The 24,750-nt window shown below is 41.3% G+C and overlaps 1 protein-coding gene across 4 annotated transcripts in view; it reads right to left on the reverse strand.

Moving 5' to 3' along the window:
* Positions 1–24,750, reverse strand: part of LOC127451626 (MHC class II regulatory factor RFX1-like) — a 39,917-nt gene that overhangs the window by 8,781 nt on the left and 6,386 nt on the right. Inside the window, exons 4-13 of one of the 4 annotated variants that reach the window (XM_051716446.1) lie at positions 24,547–24,642; positions 12,673–12,770; positions 11,541–11,934; positions 6,620–6,801; positions 3,266–3,385; positions 3,047–3,174; positions 1,334–1,452; positions 1,134–1,240; positions 889–1,040; positions 548–645 (exon numbers count right to left, since the gene is read on the reverse strand). In XM_051716446.1, the coding sequence (XP_051572406.1) occupies positions 548–645; positions 889–1,040; positions 1,134–1,240; positions 1,334–1,452; positions 3,047–3,174; positions 3,266–3,385; positions 6,620–6,801; positions 11,541–11,934; positions 12,673–12,770; positions 24,547–24,642 (1,494 nt within the window). Of the gene's footprint in view, positions 1–547; positions 646–888; positions 1,041–1,133; positions 1,241–1,333; positions 1,453–3,046; positions 3,175–3,265; positions 3,386–6,619; positions 6,820–11,489; positions 11,935–12,672; positions 12,771–13,900; positions 14,008–24,546; positions 24,643–24,750 lie in introns of those variants that run through there. The other 3 variants (XM_051716445.1, XM_051716444.1, XM_051716447.1) reach the window with 3 other exon arrangements.

Consider the following 24,750-nt stretch of genomic DNA (forward strand, 5'->3'; position numbering starts at 1 on the left):
TCTCGGGCTAAGTAATTATTATGAAAATCTATTTTTCTATAATATTAACAACAACATCATTATTACTATTATTATTATATAACAGTAGAATTTTTATGTAATATTTTCTTAACCTTTATTTTGGCAGTACCCTGGAGGAAGACATTTCTGCAGAGAAATGCTCTCATTCACTCTTCTGTCCACAAAAACTCGGTGTTATGAGGTTACTTTAGATTTGGATAGTAACTTTTCGTGGCCAAGCATATTTGGAATTACACAAATGTGCTATTAGTGAATCTAAAGCGCTGCAAATTTATGCTCTCAGCTTATTAGTCTCACGCGTGCTTTGAGGATGTGTAACACGAGCAGCAATTTGATTTTTAATTAAATCGCAACCTTAGCAGATTGATAAGTGCACTACGTCATATCGTGAATTAGATTTTGTTTAAGATCATTCAGCCGTAACATATTGCAAATTCATAAATGCACATATTTACTTTTACACGAAGTAAACATCTCAGTAATATACACATTAACAAATGAATGATAATAACTTGAGATCACTGACCTTGACACGAACCATCTCTTCAGGAATGTTCATCATGGCGTTAGTCAACCAACTCTCAAGACTCTTGGCAAAGTTCCGGATGGCTTGTGTTAAGGCACCTGAACAAAGAGTTAAGAAGATACTTCAGTAATAATTAGCTGTTTTGTTATGTATAGTTGTTCTGGATTATATGTGATGATGGATGCTTCTTCACCACTGTCGTCCCAGCCATCCTATTGTTGGTCCATATCCAAGTTGGAAAGGAGGAGGTGAAAATGGGCTACTGCTGGCAAAATCACCACCAAGCTCTGGCACATATTGTGCTGAATATTGATATGCAAAGAGTACATTGAGCAACTCACTGGGAATGGGTCTCAGAACGTCTGGGATGAGCATCTCCACCAGGCCCTGGTACAGTGTGTTATCGCAGTCGTGGCTCCAGCGAAGCACTGGATCATATTTACACAGCAGCACCAAACATGACTTCGGCAGCCGCTTCTCTGACTCATCATGCCTAACACATCAAAGGTATCATACAGGTGTGGAGATCATGTTTATTATTGCATTGTTCATAAACTCATTAACTTCTATTGATGCATACACTTACAAAGATAATGCTGCATCTCCTGTCTGACTTTCACTGAACCTCCAAAATGTTTTCCAAAGTGTTTCTACCAAAGGGAACTGCAGGTTGACCATCACATCCAGAATGGCCTGAAGATTTGTAACATCAAACATACGACATCAATAACAACCACTGACATGGAGTAGTTATTTCAAAAAACCAATCAAACAGAGAAGCCTCACCTCGCAGTGCTCTCTGTAGAGCAGCTGAAAGTTCTTGAGATGTTCCAGCTCAATACCCTCTGGCAAAGCTTTACCTTGTAGGTCAACATCTGGGAACTCTGGAAGGGATCGGGACGCATCTAAACATCAATAATAACAGAAATGAAAATTATTTGTTGTTAATAAAAAAAAATTGTAATTACATTTTTAATGAATCTTTTTCTAAACGTCATACTTCTAAGAAATTTAAAGGGGTCATGTCATGGGGAATCAAATTTTCCTTGATATTTTGACATAAAAGAGGTCTTTCTACTATAAAAACATACTATAAATTTCAGAACTCAAAACTTAATACCCAATGCAATAAAAGCATTTATTGAAACCAAGCTGTCGCACCCATCTGCATTATTTTTAATTGTTGGAGTATGTAAACATGCATTAGATGGACATCTTTGACCGTATTGATGTGTTTACGGCGATGTGCATTTCAGTGCATGATGATACTGGAAACTGGATGTGTATGCGTCTATTCACTGTGCTTTGGACTATGTATGTGCGTCATGTGGATGTGTCTTCAGCATATTTCAGCGTGGATTGCATGTTTTTTCGGTTTGATTGTGAACCAGTCATAAAACGATTCAAGCTTTGCAAAGGAACTGTTATTAAAAGATGTGGCAGTTAAAAACACTTGGACCCAACCACAAAACAGTAAGTAAACAGTTCCATTCATGAATATTTCAAATGTCATTACTGTTTGATAGTTTATGGTGCTGAGTGTTAACAGTTGTGCTTGAGATGAACAGTTTAATATATTTGGATGCAATATGTTGGGTGTGCGTTATGTGTAAACCATGAAATTTAGTTTTTAGAGTTTCAAATCTGCCTGTATTTGAGGGGCTGCACGATGTTAGTCAATCATAACAGTGGGCGTTTACTTTGAAGTTTAAAGGAGGACAAAACCAAGCATTTCAGACAGAGGGTCAGAGACAGGGTGGAAAATGATCATATATTACTAAATTATGACTGTTTTGGGTCAATAACTATACTAAGATAATAACTATAAAAAAAAGCATTTCATGACCCCTTTAAAGTAATGCTCATTACATGTTAAGCTAAATCGACAGCATTTGTGGTATAATGTTGATTACAATAACAAATATTTTGACTTGTCCCTTGTTTGTAGAAAAGAAAAGGCAAAAATCACAGTTACAATAAGGCACTTACAATGGATGTGAATAGGGCCAGTCAATAAACATTAAAATACTCACTGTTTCAAAAGTATAGCCACAAGATGTAAACACTATACATGTTAAAATTATATTAGTTTGATAAAATCAGGGATATACCAGTGTTAACCAGATTACTGGGTTTACCACTGTTACATTGTCATGACAACGAAGTTTTAATATTGAATATAACTATACACTGATAAGGTTAGTAAGTGATTTTATCACACTAAAATCATGTTAACACATAAAATGTTTACGTCTTGTGTGTATTTTAACATTCATCTACTGGCCCCATTCACTTCCATTTGTAAGTGCCTTACTGTAACCATGACTTTAGCCTTTTTTAATTTTTTTATTTGTGGTAATCAATATTATACCATGAATGCTGTTGATTGAGATCAACTTGTATTGAACCCGGAACATTCCATAAAATCTTCCACTGACTTACATTGATAGAATGTTCAGTATTTAAAATCGAACTGCCAGTGATGATGTCATGACTCACCCAGAAACTGCTGGTACTGCTGCACCTGTGTACTGATGTCCGACAGACCTAAACTCTGCTGCTGCTGCTGTCCAGATCCGGACAACATGCCGTTAGTGATTCCCTCCATCTTTTGTACCGGCTTCAACCTGCAGGGATACGGAATCAGAGCGGAGAATCAGCCGGACTGAGACATGAAGGAACCAGAGTGATGGATAGATAGAGAGCAGGTGTGTCCACCTCTGTTTCTGGGAGAAGGGCTGCTGTCTCATGGCCAGGTGTTGCTGGTCCTCCATCAGTCGGAGCAGGGACGAGCTCGCTTTGATCCGCAATCCATAATAGTGATATTTGGAATTCCCTCTGCAACAAACACACCAAAGCTTCAATGCATCTGATGACCCTGGACTAGAAGGTTATGGAGGCTTCAAACCATGATTTGTGTGTGTATGTATTCTGTTTGAGAGTGAAACTGTGACAATGAAACATTTGACAATCTGAGTAACTTAATCGAAAGTCATAGTGAGTTAAGAGTGATGAACAGATGCATTTATTGGTGAAGTGTGTAATTTTTTCAGTGTTAAAATACTTCCCCTATCCCAGTTTAATCTGCAGAGACAACTATAAGTAAGCCTAACCTAGGCTGAAGTGTAAACAATGTGTACACAAATGTAATCATTATTTTTGCAATGCCATTTGGTGCCACTAATGGCGCACAAATCAAACACTTCAGCTAAAGTAAAATGACAGTTTGATGAATTGGTGAATCATTTTATGACTTGCTTCACTGAAACAAGCCGTCCAAACAAACTGATTCGCTATAGTGAATTAGACACAATTTTCCAGTTGATTATTTATAACACTGAATTCTTAGCGACTCTTCAGCATTAAACTGATCTAAACAGTGCACTTTTCGAACCGTGTCGCCCGGTGTCACTGGCATATCAAGATTCAGCACACACAATATATTAAGGATATTACAATTAATAAATGTCCATTTTTCCCAGTCTTTTGTATAAGTATTTATTGCCATTATACATTTTTAAACATTTCCTGAATATTATTTACGTATTTAAATATAGGCTACTTGTTAATATATTTAGCCTAATGATTTTTTACGTACTGTATTTAACCCTTTAAGCTAGGATTGAGCAACAAACTAAATTATGTGTTATCTAGCTAAAAACACTTAAACTTGGGGGCCTGGATAGCTCAGCGAGTAAAATTTCACAATTTCTGCCAGGGTATGCAAACTTTTGAGCACACAAAACTGTATACAGTTGAAGTCAGAAGTTTACATACACCTTAGCCAAATACATTTAAACTCGGTTTTTCACAATTTCTGACATTTAATCGTAAAGAATTCCCTGTCTTAGGTCAGTTAGGATCACTACTTTATTTTAAGAATGTGAAATGTCAGAATAATAGTAGAGAGAATGATTTATTTCAGCTTTTATTTCTTTCATCACATTCCCAGTGGGTCAGAAGTTTACATACACTTTGTTAGTATTTGGTAGCATTGCCTTGAAATTGTTTAACATGAGTCAAAAGTTTTGGGTAGCCTTCCACAAGCTTTTCACAATAAGTTGCTGGAAATTTGGCCCATTCCTCCAGACAGAACTGGTGTAACTGAGTCAGGTTTGTAGGCCTCCTTGCTCGCACACATTTTCTATCGGATTGAGGTCAGGGCTTTGTGATGGCCACTCCAATACCTTGATTTTGCTGTCCTTAATGCATTTTGTCAGAACTTTGGAGGTATGCTTGGGGTCATTGTCCATTTGGAAGACCCATTTGCGACCGAGCTTTAACTTCCTGGCTGATGGCCTGAGATGTTGCTTCAATATATCCACATCATTTTCCTTCCTCATGATGCCATCTATTTTGTGAAGTACACCAGTCCCTATAGCAGCAAAGCACCCCCACAACATGATGCTGCCACCCCCATGCTTCACGGTTGTGATGGTGTTCTTCAGCTTGCAAGCCTCACCCATTTTCCTCCAAACATAACAATGGTCATTATGGCCAAACTGTTACATTTTTGTTTCATTACACCAGAGGACATTTCTCCAAAAAGTAAGATCTTTATCCCCTTGTGCACTTGCAAACTATAGTCTGGCTTTTTTATGGTGAGTTTGGAGCAGTGGCTTCTTCCTTGCCGAACAGCCATTCAGGATATGTCGATATAGGACTCGTTTTACAGTGGATACAGATACTTGTCTACCTGTTTCCTCCATCATCTTCACAAGGTTCTTTGCAGTTGTTCTGGGATTTGCACTTTTCACACCAAACTACGTTCATCTCTAGGAGACAGATTGTGTCTCCTTCCTGAGCAGTATGATGGCTGCATGGTCCCATGGTGTTTGTACTTGCGTACTATTGTTTGTACAGATGAATGTGGTACCTTCCCAAGGATGACTTGTGGAGGTCCACAATTTGTTTTCTGAGGTCTTGGCTGATTTCTTTTGATTTTCTCATGATGTCATGCAAAGAGTTTGAATGTAGGCCTTAAAATACATCCACAGGTACACCTCGAATTCAGCACACCTCCTATCAAAAGCTAATTGGCTAATTGTCTAAAGGCTTGACATCATTCTCTGGAATTTTTCAAGCTGCTTAAAGGCACAGTTAACTTAGTGTATGTAAACTTCTGACTTCAACTGTATGTCAAATCAGAAAAATAAGATTATTTTTTTTTTCAACAGTTTCTTAGGCTAAGAGTCTCATAATTTATCATAATCTATATTATTAATTTTTTTTTATTTTAACCTCTTTGTTTTTTTGGGGCATGCCACTGAAACAGGAAATCTTTAAAAACACCTTCAGAGCTAAAAGGGTTAAAATGGATATGTAATTTATTACCACTGACAGTTACGTGAAACAAAAAAGGTTTCAGATAAAACTGAAATGCACAGCTTTTCGACTCTTCTGTTTACAAATTAAAAAAGGCTGCTTACTGGATCAATGAAGGTAAACGTCATATTATGCAACTACACATTGCTTGCACAGCTTACAACCTACTACCATAGCCCAAAGTATTGCATTAAGAACAGGTTGTGCAACCAAATTAAGCACTGACTTGGTTACAAGTTAACTAGAAATTACTAAGTCCTTAATTTTAAATTTACACTCCAACTTAAGTTAGATTTACTCCCAGCTGGTGCAGCCGTACCCTGGTTCCTAACCCTATGAACACAGAGCATTAATTGTTTTTTGAACTGGTTCACTAAACCATCCAAATGAACTGATTTACTCAAATGAACCAGACGCTATTGGACAGCTGATATGGTCTTGTGACTTCATGATTTTTCTCACTGCTTACCCAGGTGTCTGGTCGCAAATATCCGAAATGTAGGATGGCAGGAGAAGAGTCATTTATATTCATGAGGAAAGCAATACCTGATAGGTCGGGGAAACTATAACCCAACCCCAACCCTAACAAATCAGATAGCACTTTGCTCATAAATATATGAATGACTCTAACCTGAATGGTTGTTAAGAACCAGTGTATTGAATCATTTGAAGAAACTGATTCACTAAAATGAATCAAATGCTATTGTTCAGATTGTATTTTCATGTAACCTTTTTACTCTTTCTTACCGTGTGCCCAGGCGTCTGGTCCTCAGCCCCATGAACACCGAGCGGATGAGTTTACCGAAGGACGCTGCGTTCACGGGCTCCAGCTTCTGTTCCTGACAGTGCAGCAGGTAGTGGCAGTAGAGTGTGGATCGGGGCAAACTCACCCCTTCTGCTGTCTCATAATTATCCAATAACCACTGCACCTGAGGGCCAGAGGACAGCTGAAAGGATAAGACACACACACAGCCACACACACACTCAGACAGAGAGCCCAGGCTAAATTATGTCCTAAGATACACGCAAAAGCCTAGATGCCAATATGTGTGTACATGTTCGCATGTAAATATGCAGGCATGAATAGTGTATGTTAAATAATTTAAAGTCAACTTGAAACGCCATTTGCAACCCATTTTACTTCTGTAATGTTAAGTATTTTAGAGATATTCGATAAAACAATGTAGAGTGGAACTTGATTTTTGTCTATAAAGTATTGATTTGGTCGTGGAAAGTTGGCATTTGATACCAGACTGTCTTTGGAATAATGTGGACTGATAAATCATGCACAATATGACCAGTGACATGCATTAAAGGAATGTTGCGGGCTCATTACATGTTAAGCTCAACCGACAACATTTGTGGCATAAGGTTGATTACCACAGATAATAATTTTTATTCGTACCAGTTTGATTTTAAAAATAAAGATCTTGGTTACAGTAAGGCACTTAAAATGAAAGTGAATGGGTCCAGTTTATAAACATTAAAATATATATTTTTTAAAAATGTTTACAGGGTTCCCATCCTTTTTGACCACTGAAATACCATTACTTTTCCAGGCATTTGTGATTACAGGATACGGATTTTTGAAAATCATTTTGACGACATCAGACGAATTCGTTAAGAAATCATTCAGACTAATTCGTGGGATGTTTTGACCCAACACCAGCCCAAGAGACCTATTCTCTCACAAATCAGACATCAGTATGGTTTACGAGCAAACTTTAGAGGCCATTCACACAAAACGCATTTTTGAATCAGTCTGCGCTGTTTTTCTATATTTTTCTAGTAGTTTTCTATGTAAACATGCGCTAGGTATTTGACCGTTGTGCCGCGTCTTGCTGTTTATTCAGTGTCTCGTGCAGGAGTGCCAAGTTTTTAGACCCAGTGTCAAGTAAAAAAGAACGGCACCTTTTAAAAATGCTTCTTGAGACACCTGCGTTCAGTCCTATTTGTAGCTTTTCTTGCGCAAGAACGTGTTCATTTTGAACGACCCCTTACTCTACACAAGAACAATATGTAGCTGATGAGATATGTGCATTCACTATACAAACTTCCATGACTTTTAATATTTTATCAATCTCCATGTCTCAAATCGCAATTAAAAAATTCCATAATATTTCCAGGTTTTCCTTGACCGTGGGAACCCTGATATTAACGCATATAATGTTTGCGTCTCATTGCTATACTTTTGAAACCTGCCGTATCTTAATGCTTATGGACTGGCCCCATTCACTTCCATTGTCAGTGCCTCACTGTAACTAGCTTTTTTTTAATAAATGAAGGATGGGTTGAAATAATTTTTTGTGGTAATAAACATTATGCCACAAATACTCTGGATTGAGCTTAACTTTTGAACTTGGAACATTCCGTTAAAGGGGTCATCTCATGGGGAATCACATTTTCCTTAATATTTTGAAATAAAAGAGGTCTTTCTAAAAACATACTGTAAATTTGCCCAATGCAATAAAAGCATTTATTGAAACTAAGCAGCAAAAATGCCTCGCTTTCTACTTCTGACTTCCCTGCATCTCTAGGGGGCCCATTAATTCATGACCACCTCTACAGCGAAAAACCATCAACGCCTACTTTACATCATCGCACCCTTGGCTCCTCCCACTGGTGCTTCAGTTCGTAAACTGAAAGAGAGAGCAGGACACACAGGCCTAGTGTGGCCTAACTATTCTTGAACACCAAAGGGGACCCATCTGGACTATTTCAAATTATTTTTGTATATAAACATGCACTAGACAGACATCTTTGACCATTGTCATGTATCTTGTGCCACTTTTAAAAGACACGGTGTCAAGTTACAACTCTGAAAAGGAGAGCCCATTTGGTTTCATCAGCTGCTCTGAGTCTTGCTGTTTTAAGCACAAACCTGTCATGAACGCTTTCTTTTGCTTATCTGCGCTATTTTTAATGATTGGTGTCTGTAAACATGCACTAGATGGACGTCTTTGACCGTTTTGATGCGTTTCCAGAAGAGCTGTCAGAATTAACGTGTTAACGCGTGCGATTAAATTAAAATGTTTAACGCATTCATTTTTCTTAATCGCGATTAACGGATTTATCTTTAATACATTATAAACACTGGTGTGAAGGGTGGAACCTTTGTAATGTGTCCGCCCGGAGTCATTACACTGACGCACACGCCACAGAGCCAGAGCCCTTCTACCAAGGAGAACCAACAAGCTTAGCATACGTGGTGGTCCTATAGACATTCTATGGGCGGAACTGTCTTAACACGCTAAAGTTGATGTTACGCTCTCTCCTATGATAGAGCAATGGAGGTTGTTATCTCATTAAATAAAATAATCTCTGACAGTGCTTCCCTGTCAGTGATAAAATTATGGGGAAAGGAGTTATTAGCGCTATCTGATGTACTAACAAGCCCAGATGGGACTTGTGACAGAAATCAAGTATTTTTCAGCCTATGTAAGGTGCATGGTGAGTTCAAAGCAGCGCTTGACGTTGGTGTTGCCATCCTGACGTGAATTATGAATGCAGCTTCACGATTACTGTAGGAAAGCGGATAGCTAGAGTCTACCGGCAGATTAATAGTGTGGATGATGAGAGTTTAAGAGATTTAATGCCCATTGCAATGAATGTGTAACCTATGTGGGGACTAGTTCTTTCAATTAGTCAAACTCCCACTTAGACTTCAGGAAACATTTGTTGAGACTTGAATTGGTGATATTTTAATGCATTTCTATCTTTATATTGTGGAAGGCTTTGTTTGGAAAATGTTAATAAAGCATTATATTGTTACATATTGTTTTGTTTTCTCCCTAAGATGGAAATAAATACATTTTGACAAGAAAAGAAGTATATATAGTGTCAAATTTCAGCACTTTCAAAATGTGCCATTAATCATGATTAATTACAAAAAATAAAAAAATTTAATCGACTGACAGCACTAGTTTCCAGTGATGTGATACTGTATGTGTGTGCGTCTGTTCACCGTGCTTTGGACTATGTACAGTATGTGCATTTTTTTTCAGCTCATATAAGCATGATTTACTTTTTTTTTGCTCATATAAGCGTGGATTGTATGTTTTTTTAGCTCATATAAGCATTGATTGCTTGTGAACCAGTCATAATACAATTCAAACTTTGCAAAGGAACTGTTATTGAAGGATGGGGCAGTTAAAAACAGTTGGACCCGATCACAAAACCGTAAGTAAACAGTTCCATTCATGAATATTTCAAATGTCATGACTGTTTGATAATTCATGGTGCTGAGTATTAACAGTTGTGCTTGAGATGAACAGTTTAATTTATTTTCATGCAATGTGTTGGATGTGCATTATGTGTAAACCATGAAATTTAGTTTTATAATGTTGTGGAGCTTGTTCATTCTCTTCCGATTGAGTTTCAAATTTGGCTGAATTTAAGGGGCTGCACGATGTTAGCCAATCATAACAGGGGGTGTTTATGTTGAAGTTTAAAGGAGGCACTTAGGCCAGAACCAAGTTTTGACGAGGAGGAGGGTGTGGCCGGGCCGTGAGGACACCTGCCCAGCACTGAACTGTCCTAATCAGCCGGGAGGGGGATAAAGACGAGCTGGAAGCGCCAGTTCGAGAGAGAGAGAGAGAGAGAGAGAGAGAGGAGAGAGAGACACGCGGCTGCTGTGTGCTGTGTTGATTTATGTCATTAAAATTATGTTGACTGTTCTGCCGGTTCCCGCCTCCTCCTTGCCCATCCTGAACCCTGTTACACAAGTATTTCAGAAAGAGGGTCAGAGACAGGATGGAGCATTATCATCTATTGCTAAATTATGACTGTTTTGGTGCAAAAAAAAACTTTACTAACATTATCAGTGGACCTCAGGGAGTATGCCATGACCCCTTTAAGAAATTAAATAGGGTAAATTTTGATTTCATGTCGACTTTATTAAACACAATGTTCCCAAATTTGCAACAAATGGCATAATTTCGTTATACTGTGAATGTCTTGGAAACATATACATACCTCCCAAAAAAAAATGTCTGCGTGCCGTGGCATACAATATGAGAATGCAACGAAGCGCTTAATGGAATGCCTCAATCCTACAAGAATTATATAATGGAGTATGCAACCAAATTTGAAGGGCATTTCTATGTATCAACAAAACAAGGTCATCAATTTATCATGAATATTATGATATAAAATATGGTTATGACTGAAATTCAATGTTTTCAGCAATGAACAAATCAGCACAGTGAAAGACAACAACGTCACACATCAGTTGGCCAAGTGCCGTCAAATATATTCAGACAGGAATTCAAAAGTCAATCTGATAAGCGTGAAACAGTTCATTCATGGAATAAAACTGAAAATGATCAGATTTGGATTTGTGACCGACGACTATGATTGAGTCACCACGCTCTTTAACTGTGCTCTCTGACATATGAACCATGCATCAATTTGTTTGCGTGGGGAAGTGGGGATTGGTGAGTGACGATGAGTGACGACTAAAGGGATAGTTTGCCCAAAAATGACAATTCTGCATTTTCTCACCCTCATATCATTTTAAACCCATAGGGTTTTGGAGCAACAGGGAGAGTAAATGATGACAGAATGTTTATTTTTGGGTAAACTACCACTTTAAGCCCCGCCCCTGCTGTCGTCATACCTTTTTGTCTGCCGACGGCATGCTATTGTCCTCGCCTTCGTTTATACTCACGGTGGTCGGAGAGGCACGGGTGGGGTGCGGATAACCATGTCCGTTTCCGCTGCTGCTGCTCCCACTGCTGGCAAGCATGTAGCCGCCCTGAATCACGTAACTCCCGCTGCTGCCGTTAGCCTCCCCTCCAGAATCAGAACCATTACCCGCCACCCCCGTGTTTGCCACTACAGCTGTAACCCCGCCCCCAGCGGCTGAAGTGGGACTGGTCACGATCTGCCCCGTGCCTGCCACAAACATGGACACCCCGGGCGATCCTGTGGCCACAGAGACGGTGAGGGGGGTGCCGGGGGATGTGGCCTCAGACCCAGAGGCAGGGGTGGTCTCATAGTATGGTTCAGCAGTGGTTTGGGTATACAGAGGGTTCTCTGTGTAGGGGAAACTGCTGGAACGACTGTACGAAAATAAAAAGGATTAGGAATTAAACTTTGTTAAGTCATTAAATATTACAACACAAAAAGGGGATGTGACAGGGGACTGACAACCTCAGTGCCATCCATCCATCCCAGATGTGTATGACTTTCTTCTGCTCATATAGAATATTTCAGCTCTGTAGGTCCTCACACAATGCAATTGAATGGGTACCAAAATTTTGAAGGGTTTTTTGTACGTTCTCCTTGTGTCCATGTGGGTTTCCTCCAGGTGCTCCGGTTTCCCCCACAAGTCCAAAAATATGCAGGTTAGGTGAACTGGAGACTCTAAATTGCCCCGTAGGTGTGAGTGAGAGTCCCCCAGCCACTAGGGGTTGTGTCAGGAAGGGCATTCAGCGTAAAACCTGTGCCAAGTCAAATATGCAGATCACGGATGGTCCACTGTGGCGACCCCTAACGGGAGCAGCCGAAAGAAGAAGAAGAAACATTTGGTACCCATTCACTTGCATTGTATGGATCAACAGATCTTAGATATTCTTATAAAAAAAATGTTTTGTGTCATACACATCTGGGATGGCATGAGGGTGAGTAAATGATAAGAGAATTTTCATTTTTGCAAATTTAAGAAATTCAAATCATTTTCATTTCATTTTTTAACAAAACAGAAAAATCATTCTGTTCCAGTATTTTAAAAAAAATAATAATAGTTCTCGGTACCCAACCTTAGCTGGGTTTGAGTGGTTGTTTCCATGAATACTCACATGGTGCTGGTGGTGTAGTTTGTGTCTCCTCCTTCCACATACTGCACCTGGTTAGCATACACATGCTGGACTGGAACCTGTTGGAGCTGCTGCTGTACCTGTGACATACACACACACACAACAGTATGCAAAATGAGACAGATTCCGACATACTGTATAGGCCTACCCTTCTGTAATAAACTCTCTTACAAATAAACATACTCGTCGCCACATTTAGTAATTCAGGACAAAAACCTGCATCTTATTCACTAACCAACTTAACCAGCCACTATATATGCTAGTTTAGCGCTGCACCAGGCCTATTTATATCAAGTCATTGTCTTTTCAGTGAAAACATGTCTCCTTTCTTAGGTGACTTAATATAGAATGCACCTTATTCACAAAAAACAAGTCATTCTTAGTGAACACCCCCCACTGTGTTTAATCTAAAGACACCTACACTATGGACAGAGGACATCTCATAGTGGTAAAACTGCATTTCTTTCACAGAAACAGAGCTGTAGGAGATTCCGTCCGTCTCCCAGCCCATTGACATGACTTGTAGGGGGAAGGTGACAGGCGAGTAGGCGAGAGGTAGGGATGAGGAAAAACAGGATGGTGAGGCTGAATAAGCCAGCAAACTTCTGTCAAAAGAGGCGCAAGATAAACTGTCTCTAAATATGTTATTCTGTTTCTCTAGAAGAGCTGCTACTGCTGCCCTATGCTCCAACCACTCTTCTATCTATCTCTGTCACTTCAATTCTCTCTCTCTGTCTGCAACACTTCCTGTCTGTCTGCAAAAAGGGCTCTGAAAGAAACCATCAGAAGGTTACATCTCTGTCTGATTAGAATTTAAAATGTGGGTCATTCCTACTATGCAGTAAATGTTCATGTCCCTATTAAATGTCTAAATATATTGGATAAATTATTAAAATCACAATATTCAAGGATGGAAATCCTATTAGTTTTCTAATTACCATAAGTGAACATATGGGTGAATTTTTACACAATTTTAATGCTTCGGTTTGAGCAGATGTTTCCATTTTTTGCCATGTCCCCAAGTGCTATGCACTAACTTGAAAAACTGGCAATTTATTATGAAATATTCCAGGGTTTTTCACAATTTTTTCCTTTCTCTAGCAGAACTGTTTCAAACAGTACATGTTTTTGTGGGACAATTTTTTTAATTGATAATCAGTTCCAATAACTGTTAGTTTTGTTAACATCTCTTTATTAGTTAGTTTATTACCTTCATTATGCTCCAGGAAGTGACATCATTTTGGAGGGAAAACAACAAAACAAACATTAGTAAGTATTAACAATGGATTTTGAGATTTTCTGTTTGCATTGTTTGTCTCACTCCAAAAAACATTAGATCCTGTTTAAAATGACAGAAAACGGTATTAAAATATCACAATTTGAACAGATGGTTAAAAAATTATTAGAATTAACTTTAAGTTGACTTTCATGTTTACTCTCAATGGCTAACTTTAGCTCTTTATTTCATCCTGTTAGGTTCCATCCAGCTAGGCATTCTGTTAATTTTCTTGCCATTGTGTAAATAAACAAGTTATAAATGGGGCTGTCGATGTTACATGTTAAATCAGTGCAATTAAATATATATATATACAGTTGTGCTCAAAAGTTTGCATACCCTGGCAGAAATTGTGAAATTTTGGCATTGATTTTGAAAATATAACTGATCATACAAAAAAAAAAAAAAAACTGTCTTTTATTTAAGGATAGTGATCATAAGAAGCCATTTATTATCACATAGTTGTTTGGCTCCTTTTTAAAACATAATGATAACAGAAATCACCCAAATGGCCCTGATCAAAAGTTTACATACCCTTGAATGTTTGGCCTTGTTACAGATACACAAGGTGACACACACAGGTTTAAATGGCAATTAAAGGTTAATTTCCCACACCTGTGTCTTTTTAAATTGCATTTAGTGTTTGTGTTTAAATAGTCAATGAGTTTGTTAGCTCTCACGTGGATGCACTGAGCAGGCTAGATACTGAGCCATGGGGAGCAGAAAAGAACTGTCAAAAGACCTGCGTAACAAGGTAATGGAACTTTATAAAGATGGAAAAGGATATAAAAAGATATCCAAAGCCTTGAAAATGCCAGTCAGTACTGTTTAATCATTTATTAAGAAGTGGAAAATTCGGGGATCTCTTGATACCAAGCCAAGGTCAAGTAGACCAAGAAAGATTTCAGCCACAACTGCCAGAAGAATTGTTCGGGATACAAAGAAAAACCCACAGGTAACCTCAGGAGAAATACAGGCTGCTCTGGAAAAAGACGGTGTGGTTGTTTCAAGGAGCACAATACGATGATACTTGAACAAAAATGAGCTGCACGGTCGAGTTGCCAGAAAAAATCCTTTATTGCGCCAATACCACAAAAAAGCCCGGTTACAATATGCCCGACAACACCTTGACATGCCTCACAGCTTCTGGCACACTGTAATTTGGAGTGACGAGACCAAAATAGAGCTTTATGGTCACAACCATAAGCGCTATGTTTGGAGAGGGGTCAACAAGGCCTATTGTGAAAAGAATACCATCCCCACTGTGAAACATGGTGGTGGCTCACTGGGGTGTGTGAGCTCTAAAGGCACAGGGAATCTTGTGAAAATTGATTGCAAGATGAACGCAGCATGTTATCAGAAAATACTGGCAGACAATTTGCATTCTTCTGCACGAAAGCTGCGCATGGGACGCCCTTGGACTTTCCAGCACGACAGTGACCCTAAGCACAAGGCCAAGTTGACCCTCCAGTGGTTACAGCAGAAAAAGGTGAAGGTTCTGGAGTGGCCATCACAGTCTCCTGACCTTAATATCATCGAGCCACTCTGGGGAGATCTCAAACGTGTGGTTCATGCAAGACGACCAAAGACTTTGCATGACCTGGAGGCATTTTGCCAAGACGAATGGGCAGCTATACCACCTGCAAGAATTTGGGGCCTCATAGACAACTATTACAAAAGACTGCACACTGTCATTGATGCTAAAGGGGGCAATACACAGTATTAAGAACTAAGGGTATGCAGACTTTTAAACAGGGGTCATTTAAGTTTTTTCTTTTTTGCCATGTTTTGTTTTATGATTGTGCCATTCTGTTATAACCTACAGTTGAATATGAATCCCATAAGAAATAAAAGAAATGTGTTTTGCCTGCTCACTCATGTTTTCTTTACAAATGGTACATATATTACCTATTCTCCAAGGGTATGCAAACTTTTGAGCACAACTGTGTATATATATATACACTATATTGCCAAAAGTATTCGCTCATCTGCCTTTAGACGCATATGAACTTAAGTGACATCCCATTCTTAATCCATTGGGTTTAATATGACGTCGGCCCACCCTTTGCAGCTATAACAGCTTCAACTCTTCTAGGAAGGCTTTCCACAAGGTTTAGGAGTGTGTTTATGGGAATTTTTGACCATTCTTCCAGAAGTGCATTTGTGAGGTCAGACACTGATGTTGGACGAGAAGGCCTGGCTCGCAGTCTTCGCTCTAATTCATCCCAAAGGTGCTCTATCGGGTTGAGGTCAGGACTCTGTGCAGGCCAGTCAAGTTCTTCCACACCAAACTCGCTCATCCATGTCTTTATGGACCTTGCTTTGTGCACTGGTGCGCAGTCATGTTGGAACAGGAAGGGGCCATCCCCAAACTGTTCCCACAAAGTTGGGAGCATGGAATTGTCCAAAATGCCTTGGTATGCTGAAGCACTCAGAGTTCCTTTCACTGGAACTAAGGGGCCAAGCCCAGCTCCTGAAAAACAACCCCACACCATAATCCCCCCTCCACCAAACTTCACAGTTGGCACAATGCAGTCAGACAAGTACCGTTCTCCTGGCAACCACCAAACCCAGACTCGTCCATCAGATTGCCAGATGGAGAAGCGTGATTCGTCACTCCAGAGAACGCGTCTCCACTGCTCTAGAGTCCAGTGGCGGCGTGCTTTACACCACTGTATCCGACGCTTTGCATTGCACTTGGTGATGTATGGCTTGGATGCAGCTGCTCGGCCATGGAAACCCATTCCATGAAGCTCTCTACGCACTGTTCTTGAGCTAATCTGAAGGCCACATGAACTTTGGAGGTCTGTAGCGATTGACTCTGCAGAAAGTTGGCGACCTCTGCGCACTATGCGCCTCAGCATCTGCTGACCCCGCTCTGTCATTTTACGTGGCCTACCACTTCGTGGCTGAGTTGCTGTCATTCCCAATCGCTTCCACTTTGTTATAATACCACTGACAGTTGACTGTGGAATATTTAGTAGCGAGGAAATTTCACGACTGGACTTGTTGCACAGGTGGCATCCTATCACAGTACCACGCTGGAATTCACTGAGCTCCTGAGAGCGGCCCATTCTTTCACAAATGTTTGTAGAAGCAGTCTGCATGCCTAGGTGCTTCGTTTTATACACCTGTGGCCATGGAAGTGATTGGAACACCTGAATTCAATTATTTGGATGGGTGAGCGAATACTTTTGGCAATATAGTGTATGTATATATATATATATATATATATATATATATATATATATATATATATATATATATATATATATAAAAATCAATTTACGCAATTACTCATGCTCAATTATTTGGATGGGTGAGCGAATACTTTTGGCAATATAGTGTATGTATATATATATATATATATATATATATATATATATATATATTCAAGATATATTATATATATATATATATATATATATATATATATATAAAAATCAATTTACGCAATTACTCATGCCCACTGACCATTGAAAGGAACGTTTACCTTTATGATTTTATAAGTCTCAAGTCAGCAGGGGACAGTAAGTTCAACTCCAGCTTAACAGGCAACCCGCAGCTGTACAACAAACAAAACACACGAATGCTGCTATCATGTGCTATCGGAATTATCCTTCTTCCCACTTCTGAAGTGATAATTACAAGTACATCGTGTTCAAGTGCTTTGTTGTTGGAAAGAACAGGAAGTACAGGCGATGCCAGGTTCAGTCATGCATTATTGAGGAACTTTTATTTTGACACCACATTACTCAATTTTGTTCAAATACAAGCTATTTTCACAGTGTAAAAATGTACAACATGCATCATATATTTGCTGATATACTGTACATAAATGAATATGACCGAAACAGCAAGCACTGACAATTAGCTGCGGATGCGGAGATGTCTCTTGACGTGGAAGCTCCTGCTCCGCCCTGCCGCGAGGGCCCATCCGCAGGTATGTCAAAGGAGAATGTCTGGAGGCATGGCAAGTGCTCTCCAATCCTTCGTGCTGGCTAATCAGGACGATCCGACTTGGCTATGCGATTCAGTTCGCCAGGTGCCCGCCCAGGTTCAATGGCGTCCGTTTTACCTCAGTAGCAGGCAAGGACGCCACTGTTCTACCTGCGGAAATCACAGTCCTTCTAGAGAAGGACACGATAGAGCCTGTCCCTCCAGCCAAGATGAAGAAGGGGTTTTACAGCCCCTACTTCATCGTACCAAAAAAAGGCGGTGAGTTGCTGCCAATCTTAGACCTGTGAGCTTTGAATCGGGACCTGCACAAGCTCCCGTTCAAAATGCTGACGCAGAAGCACACACTGTCATGTGCTCGGCATCAAGATTGGTTTGCGGCAGTAGACATGAAGGACGTGTACTTTCATGTCTCGATTCTGCCTCGACACAGACTGTTCCTTCGGTTTGCTTTCGAGGGTCAGGCATACCAGTACAAGGTCCTCCCCTTCGGTCTGTCCCTGTCACCTCGCTTCTTTACAAAAGTCGCAGAGGCAGCCCTTGCCCCGCTAAGGGAAGTGGGTGTCCGCATCCTCAATTATCTCGATGACTGGCTGATTCTAGCTCACTCTTGAGATTTATTGTGTGCGCACAGGGACCTGGTGCTCAGACACCTCAGCCGAAATGGGGCTTCAGGTCAACTGGGAAAAGAGCAAGCTCTCCCTGGTGCAGAGCATCTCTTTTCTTGGGATGGAGTTGGACTCTATGACGGCGCGCCTCACGAATGAATGCACTCAGTCGGTGCTGAATTGCCTGAAGTCATTCAGGGGAAGAACAGCGGTCCCACTGAAACAATTTCAGAGGCTCCTGGGGCATATGGCGTCCTCAGCGGCGGTTACGCCACTCGAGTTGATGCATATGAGACCGCTTCAGCACAGGCTTCAGACTCGAGTCCGGAGATGGGCATGGCGCCACTGTATGCATCGTGTGCGCCGATTTGTCACCGCACATTCAGCCCTTGGACGGACCTTGCATTTCTATGGGCAGGGGTTCCCCTAGAACAAGTGTCCAGGTGTGTCATTGTCACAACAGACGTGTCCAAGACAGGCTGGGGTGCCGTTTGCAACGGGCACGCAGCCTCGGGCTCCTGGACAGGACCTCGACTGCGTTGGCATATCAACTGCCTCAAGTTGCTGGTGGTATTGCTGGCTCTGCGGAGGTTTCGGCCGTTGATCCAGGGCAAGCATGTGTTAGTCCGGATGGACAACACGGCGACGGTAGCATATATAAATCGCCAAGGCGGTTTACGCTCATGTCGCATGTCGCAACTCACCCGCCATCTCCTTCTTTGGAGTCAGCAGCGATTGAAGTCATTGCGGGCCACTCACTTCTCAGGCGAACTCAATCGCTCAGCGGACGCGCTGTCATGATAGGTGACACTCAGAGGAGAGTGGAGACTCCACCCCCAGGTGGTTCAGCTGATTTGGAGTCGATTCGGTAAAGTGCAGGTAGACCTGTTTGCTTCCCAAAAATCCTCCCACTGCCCATTATGGTACACCCTGACTGAGGCCCCGCTCAGCACGGACGCGTTGGCACACAACTGGCCCCGGGGCCTGTGCAAATATGCATTTCCCCCAGTGAGCCTGCTTGCACAGACTCTGTGCAAAGTCAGGGAGGACGAAGAACAAGTCATGTTGGTGGCACCGTACTGGCCCACCCAGACTTGGTTCTCGGATGTCACGCTCCTCGCGACAGTCCCTCCCTGGCGAATTCCCCTGAGGAAGGACCTCCTTTCTCAGGGACGGGGCACGATTTGGCACCCGTGCCCAGGGACGGGACATGGAAGACCTATGTGGGCTACTACCGGCGGTGGTAGACACTATCACTCAGGCCAGATCTCCCTCTACAAGGTAGCTACCTTGAAGTGGTGTCGGTTTGCGAATTGGTACTCTTCCCGAGGTGAAGACCTACAGAGATGCGCAGTAAAAATGTATGTGGCCGCCATAGCGGCACACCTTGATGCGGTAGATGGTAAGTATTTGGGGAAGCATGACCTGATCATTATGTTCCATAGAGGCGCCAGGAGGTTGAATCCTCCTTGGCCACACCTCATTCCCTTGTGGGACCTCTCTGTAGTCTTGCCGGGCCTACAGAGAGCCCCGTTTGAGCCCCTGGATTCAGTCGAGCTAAAAGCCCTCTCATTGAAGATGGCCCTCCTGACTGTGCTCACTTCCATCAAGAGGGTTGGGGACTTGCAGGCATTCTCTGTCAGCAATACGTGCCTAGAGTTCGGTCCGGCATACTCTCACGTGATCCTGAGACCCTGGCCGGGCAATGTGCCCAAAGTTCCCACTACCCCTTTTAGGGATCAAGTGGTGAACTTGCAAGCACTGCCCCGGGAGGAGGCAGACCCAGCCTTGTTGTTGCTGTGTCCAGTACGCGCCTTACGTGTTTACTTGGACTGCACAGAGAGCTTTAGACGCTCTGAGCAGCTCTTTGTCTGATTTGGGGGACAGTAGAAATGGAAGGCTGTCTCCAAACAGAGGATTGCCCACTGGATTGTGGATGCCATCGCTTTGGCATACCATGCTCAGGGCATGCTGTGCCCCCAAGGAGTACGAGCACACTCCACTAGGAGTGTGGCATCCTCCTGGGCTCTGGTGAACAGCACCTATCTAACAGATATCTGTAGAGCAGCGGGCTGGGCGACAACCAAAACCTTTTTACAATCTCTGGGTTGAGCTAGTTTCATCCCATGTGTTAGCAGGTACGAACAGGTAAGTATGCGGGCAGCTGGCTGGTTGTACCGCTTGCACAGAGCGCCTTTCTCCACCCTGAGGGGATAATGTGCGCTTTTTTGTCCATGTGAGTTCCCAGGACCGGCAAACCCTGGATGTCTTTCTTCCCCCAGCACCCTGCGGTAGGCGAATTCGGTGGAGGAATTCGATGCCAGGCTCAGTACTCGTGAAGTATGCCCTATCAGGTCAGCCCGGATACTTGGTGTAGGTGCTCCATATGTAGTGGTTCCCTGTCTGTAATCCCATATGAGATGTTTTCCACGGTATGGTTTCCCTGACGGTACACCCATGTCTTCCACTGGGCAGAGCTCTGCTCTGCCACCAGTTGCTGTGCTTGTAGAGCTCCTCCCTTCCAGATAGGACCTACCGCAGGGACTCCTTTCCATGCGTGGTACTTCCCGGTTGGTAAGTCCATGTAATGTGTTCTCCACATGTTAACCTCCCTTCGGGCAGGATGTGGTCTCCGCAGTGTCCTTTTCTCCGTTGGGGAAAAGAACACCTTCCCCGGCGCGAATATATCTTGGTCCCAGCTGTGAATTTTTCATTTTCAAAGAGGAAAAGAGAGAAAAGCTCAAAAACAGCTGATGCGACCTATTCCCATTGTAAGTAGTCTTGTCCACCCCCTTGGGGTCCGAGGGACTATGCGACTTATGTGGGGCATTGGAAAGGTTACGACGGGGCTGTGTGCACTTGTTACTAGGCACGCAGTGGCCTGCCTGCATCTGCACCTCCGATCCGCGTAACACAGTTCAGCTGGTTGTGGCGTTTTGAATAGGGACCCCTAGTGTCACTACATCAACACAATGTCGAGTGAGTAACAAATAGGGAACATCTTGGTTACTGTTGTAACCTCCATTCCCTGATGGAGGGAACGAGACGTTGTGTCCCTCCTGCCACAACACTGAACTACCCACTGAAATGGCCGGGACACTGTTAACGACTTGAGGGGTCGTTCATGTGCAACTTCCAAGTGAGAAACTTGTATTTACAATAATTATGATAGCACGTGAAGGCAGCATTATTGAGAGCAGAGAGCACAAGATGAGGACAAGTTCTTGCTGGACGGAGTGCAACTCTGAAAGAAGGTTTCTCGAGTTGCGTTTTTCTCCAATTCAAACTACGTTTAACTTGACACAGCATCCTAAAAACGCTGTTTTCTAAAGCCAAGTGTACACTAGATGACTCCAGCTCGTCTCCTCTAATGTTTTAAGTTGCCTACTGGTCTGTGTCTTGTTATGTGCGCACTTCTGCGATATACAGAAATGAGTTTCAGATGCTACAACAGTTTTCAAAACAGCTTGATATCTAGATGTCTTGTTGTCAGGTGTGCGCACTGTCCCAATGAGCGAGAGACCAACAATGAGCCAAAGCCAATTAAATATAGAGCGTGTTATTAGGAAGCAGAATACAAAAAATAATTAGAAAATAAAACAAAACTTCACCCACATCTCCCTACCCGCTGTCTTTATTATTTTCCACTGTTTTTTATTCTTCTTTTGCAAATACGCCCAAAAATGGGCGAGAGCCATTCTTTCATGTTTTTTGACGTTATCAAGAATAAACCACGCGAGTTTGTGAGTGAATTTCGTTATCTTAGTTTTAAGATGCATTTTGGATGATCCATATGAAAAGGGATGCTCTAAAGACAGCTGTAATGGGCAGTTTTTCAACAGTTACGTACGTGTTTAAAGTACAATCGGAAAATGTAAAAAAAAAAGCGATTGCATGCACACGCACAGTCTGGACACAAATATGAGCAGCATGCACATTAGAAGCTCAATTACAGGTACTGCACTAAAATAACTCCAAACATCATGTGTGCACATTTAAATGCATAATTAAGTATAATTAAGAAAAACTGTGAGCAAGTTTTAAGCACTTTCTTTCTCGTCTTTTAATTTTTTGAGCTTTATTATCATTCAGTAAAACACAGACGTAATGATTGATGTATGTCCTCATGAAATCAGAGACTCTCTCCTCGAAATCCGAACACAGAGACATGATGTCTCGCTTGTACATTTGTAATCGGATCACCTAAAACGCATCTTAATACCAGTGCCCAGTCGAGGACGAATGGTCGTGTAGTTGATACACTACAATCCTGTGATGTCCAAACCAGCACAACGGAATACAAGACTGTTAGTTGCAGGGTAGTGTGGGAATACAAATTTTAGAGTTACTTTTAAATTAGTTGATTATGTGTTTTTTTTTTTTATATGTGTGCATTGTATCGGGCATTCAAGAAGAGCAATAGCATTAGCTGAATGATTATTTTAGACAGTTTCTAGTGGGAGGCTTCTGCCAATTCCTGTTCTCAAACAAGATGCAAACGAAGCATGGTAACTGAGGCTATCACCTTCTGACTGTGATGCCCCAAACCTATTCTGTAAATTGACGGCCAATGCCCATCCCTATGCGGTGAATGGGTGGCCGTTTTCTGATTCAAATATAAATGCATTGCCATAGGTGTGGACCCATCCTCATTTCTATGAAAATGAAGTCATCTGAGTTATACAGTTATGCTGATTTGATTAGGACTGGTGAAACTCCAGTCTGTGCTGGTTCCTATAACCGCTTTCTTCCACTGTATGCTTTAAATTCATTGCTTGAGTGCTTTGTCTCCACTTGGAAGGACTGCCCCCTATAATGTATGTAAAACTACAATGTATAGCTCCTTTCAGTCAGACTTGATGACTGCAGCTCAAGACAGCACTTTATGACGTGTAGACTGATTTTATCGATCTTCTACAATAAAGGATCCTGCTGGGGGCCTGGGTAGCTCAGCAAGTAAAGACGTTGACTACCACACCTGGAGTCGCAAGTCGAATCCAGGGGATGCTGAATGACTCCAGTCAGGCTTCCTAAGCAACCAATTGGCCCGGTTGCTAGGGTGGGTAGAGTCATGTTGCGTTAACCTCCTTGTGATCACTATAATGTGGTTCTCGCTCTCGGTGGGGCACGTGGTGAGTTGTGCATGGATGCCACAGAGAATCACTACAGCAACACGAGGACTTAGAGCACATTGGGAATTGGGCATGCAAAATTGGGGAGAAAAAATAAATAAATAAATAAAGAATCCTGCTGAAGCTTTATCCGAGTCTCCTGGTCTTCTCTTAAGAGTTTCCAACAGTACCGACTCAAGTCGTGTAGTGTACATTTGGCTTAACATGACCCAACCAAAGTGAGATGCTCCAAAATGTGAATATAGACACGTCCTTATAATTAATCTACCTTGGACCGATTGACGAATTCAATTGCAAAAGGGATTGCTGTGGACTGAAATATTATATTTAAAATCACTTAAATATAATTATTCATATATTCATTATTATATAATTATTTATTTAATAAATTTTATTTGGGGGCCTTTCTCTGCAAATACTAATGTGTGTGTATATATATATATATATATATACAGTATATGTATATGATCAATTGCATTTATTTAGATTATTTAATCAGCACATCATGTAATTCATTTGATTGAAAATTTGAATCGACTGACAGCCTGGTTATAATTAATCATCTTTAAGTAATGAGTTTGACCAGAGCATAGTTCTAAAAATCTAGTATACTCTTTTATAGAAATATGTTTTTAAATTATAACTCAAGCAATTTCACTTTTTAAACTACAAAAAGTAGTACTTGGATAAAAATTTACTGCATTACAGGAATGACCCAAGAGATGATTATAAACATTTCAAAATTAAACTTTAACAGAAAGAAAATTGCAGATGGGACTGTGTGAACTTGAACATCAAAGGCAACATTTTTTTAATGCATGTGGGTGTAACAGTAGTCTTTACTCACATAATGACACACATTTGTATGTGTGAGAAAACTCACCTCCTGTGTCAGATGCACGGATTGTAGGCTTGTGACATTCAGCTGGGTGCTCGGCTCTGTTTTTGTTGGCTGAGATGTGGCCTGAACCACTGACCTCTGTTAATAGATTACAGAGAAAATGAAAAATATTAGCTACTGTTACAAAAGCAAACCATCATCTATTTACTCTATATTTCTAGATATTTCAAGGAATATTCACGTTGC

This window comes from Myxocyprinus asiaticus, chromosome 14, assembly GCF_019703515.2.
Source record: "Myxocyprinus asiaticus isolate MX2 ecotype Aquarium Trade chromosome 14, UBuf_Myxa_2, whole genome shotgun sequence".
Classification (NCBI taxonomy): domain Eukaryota; kingdom Metazoa; phylum Chordata; class Actinopteri; order Cypriniformes; family Catostomidae; genus Myxocyprinus; species Myxocyprinus asiaticus.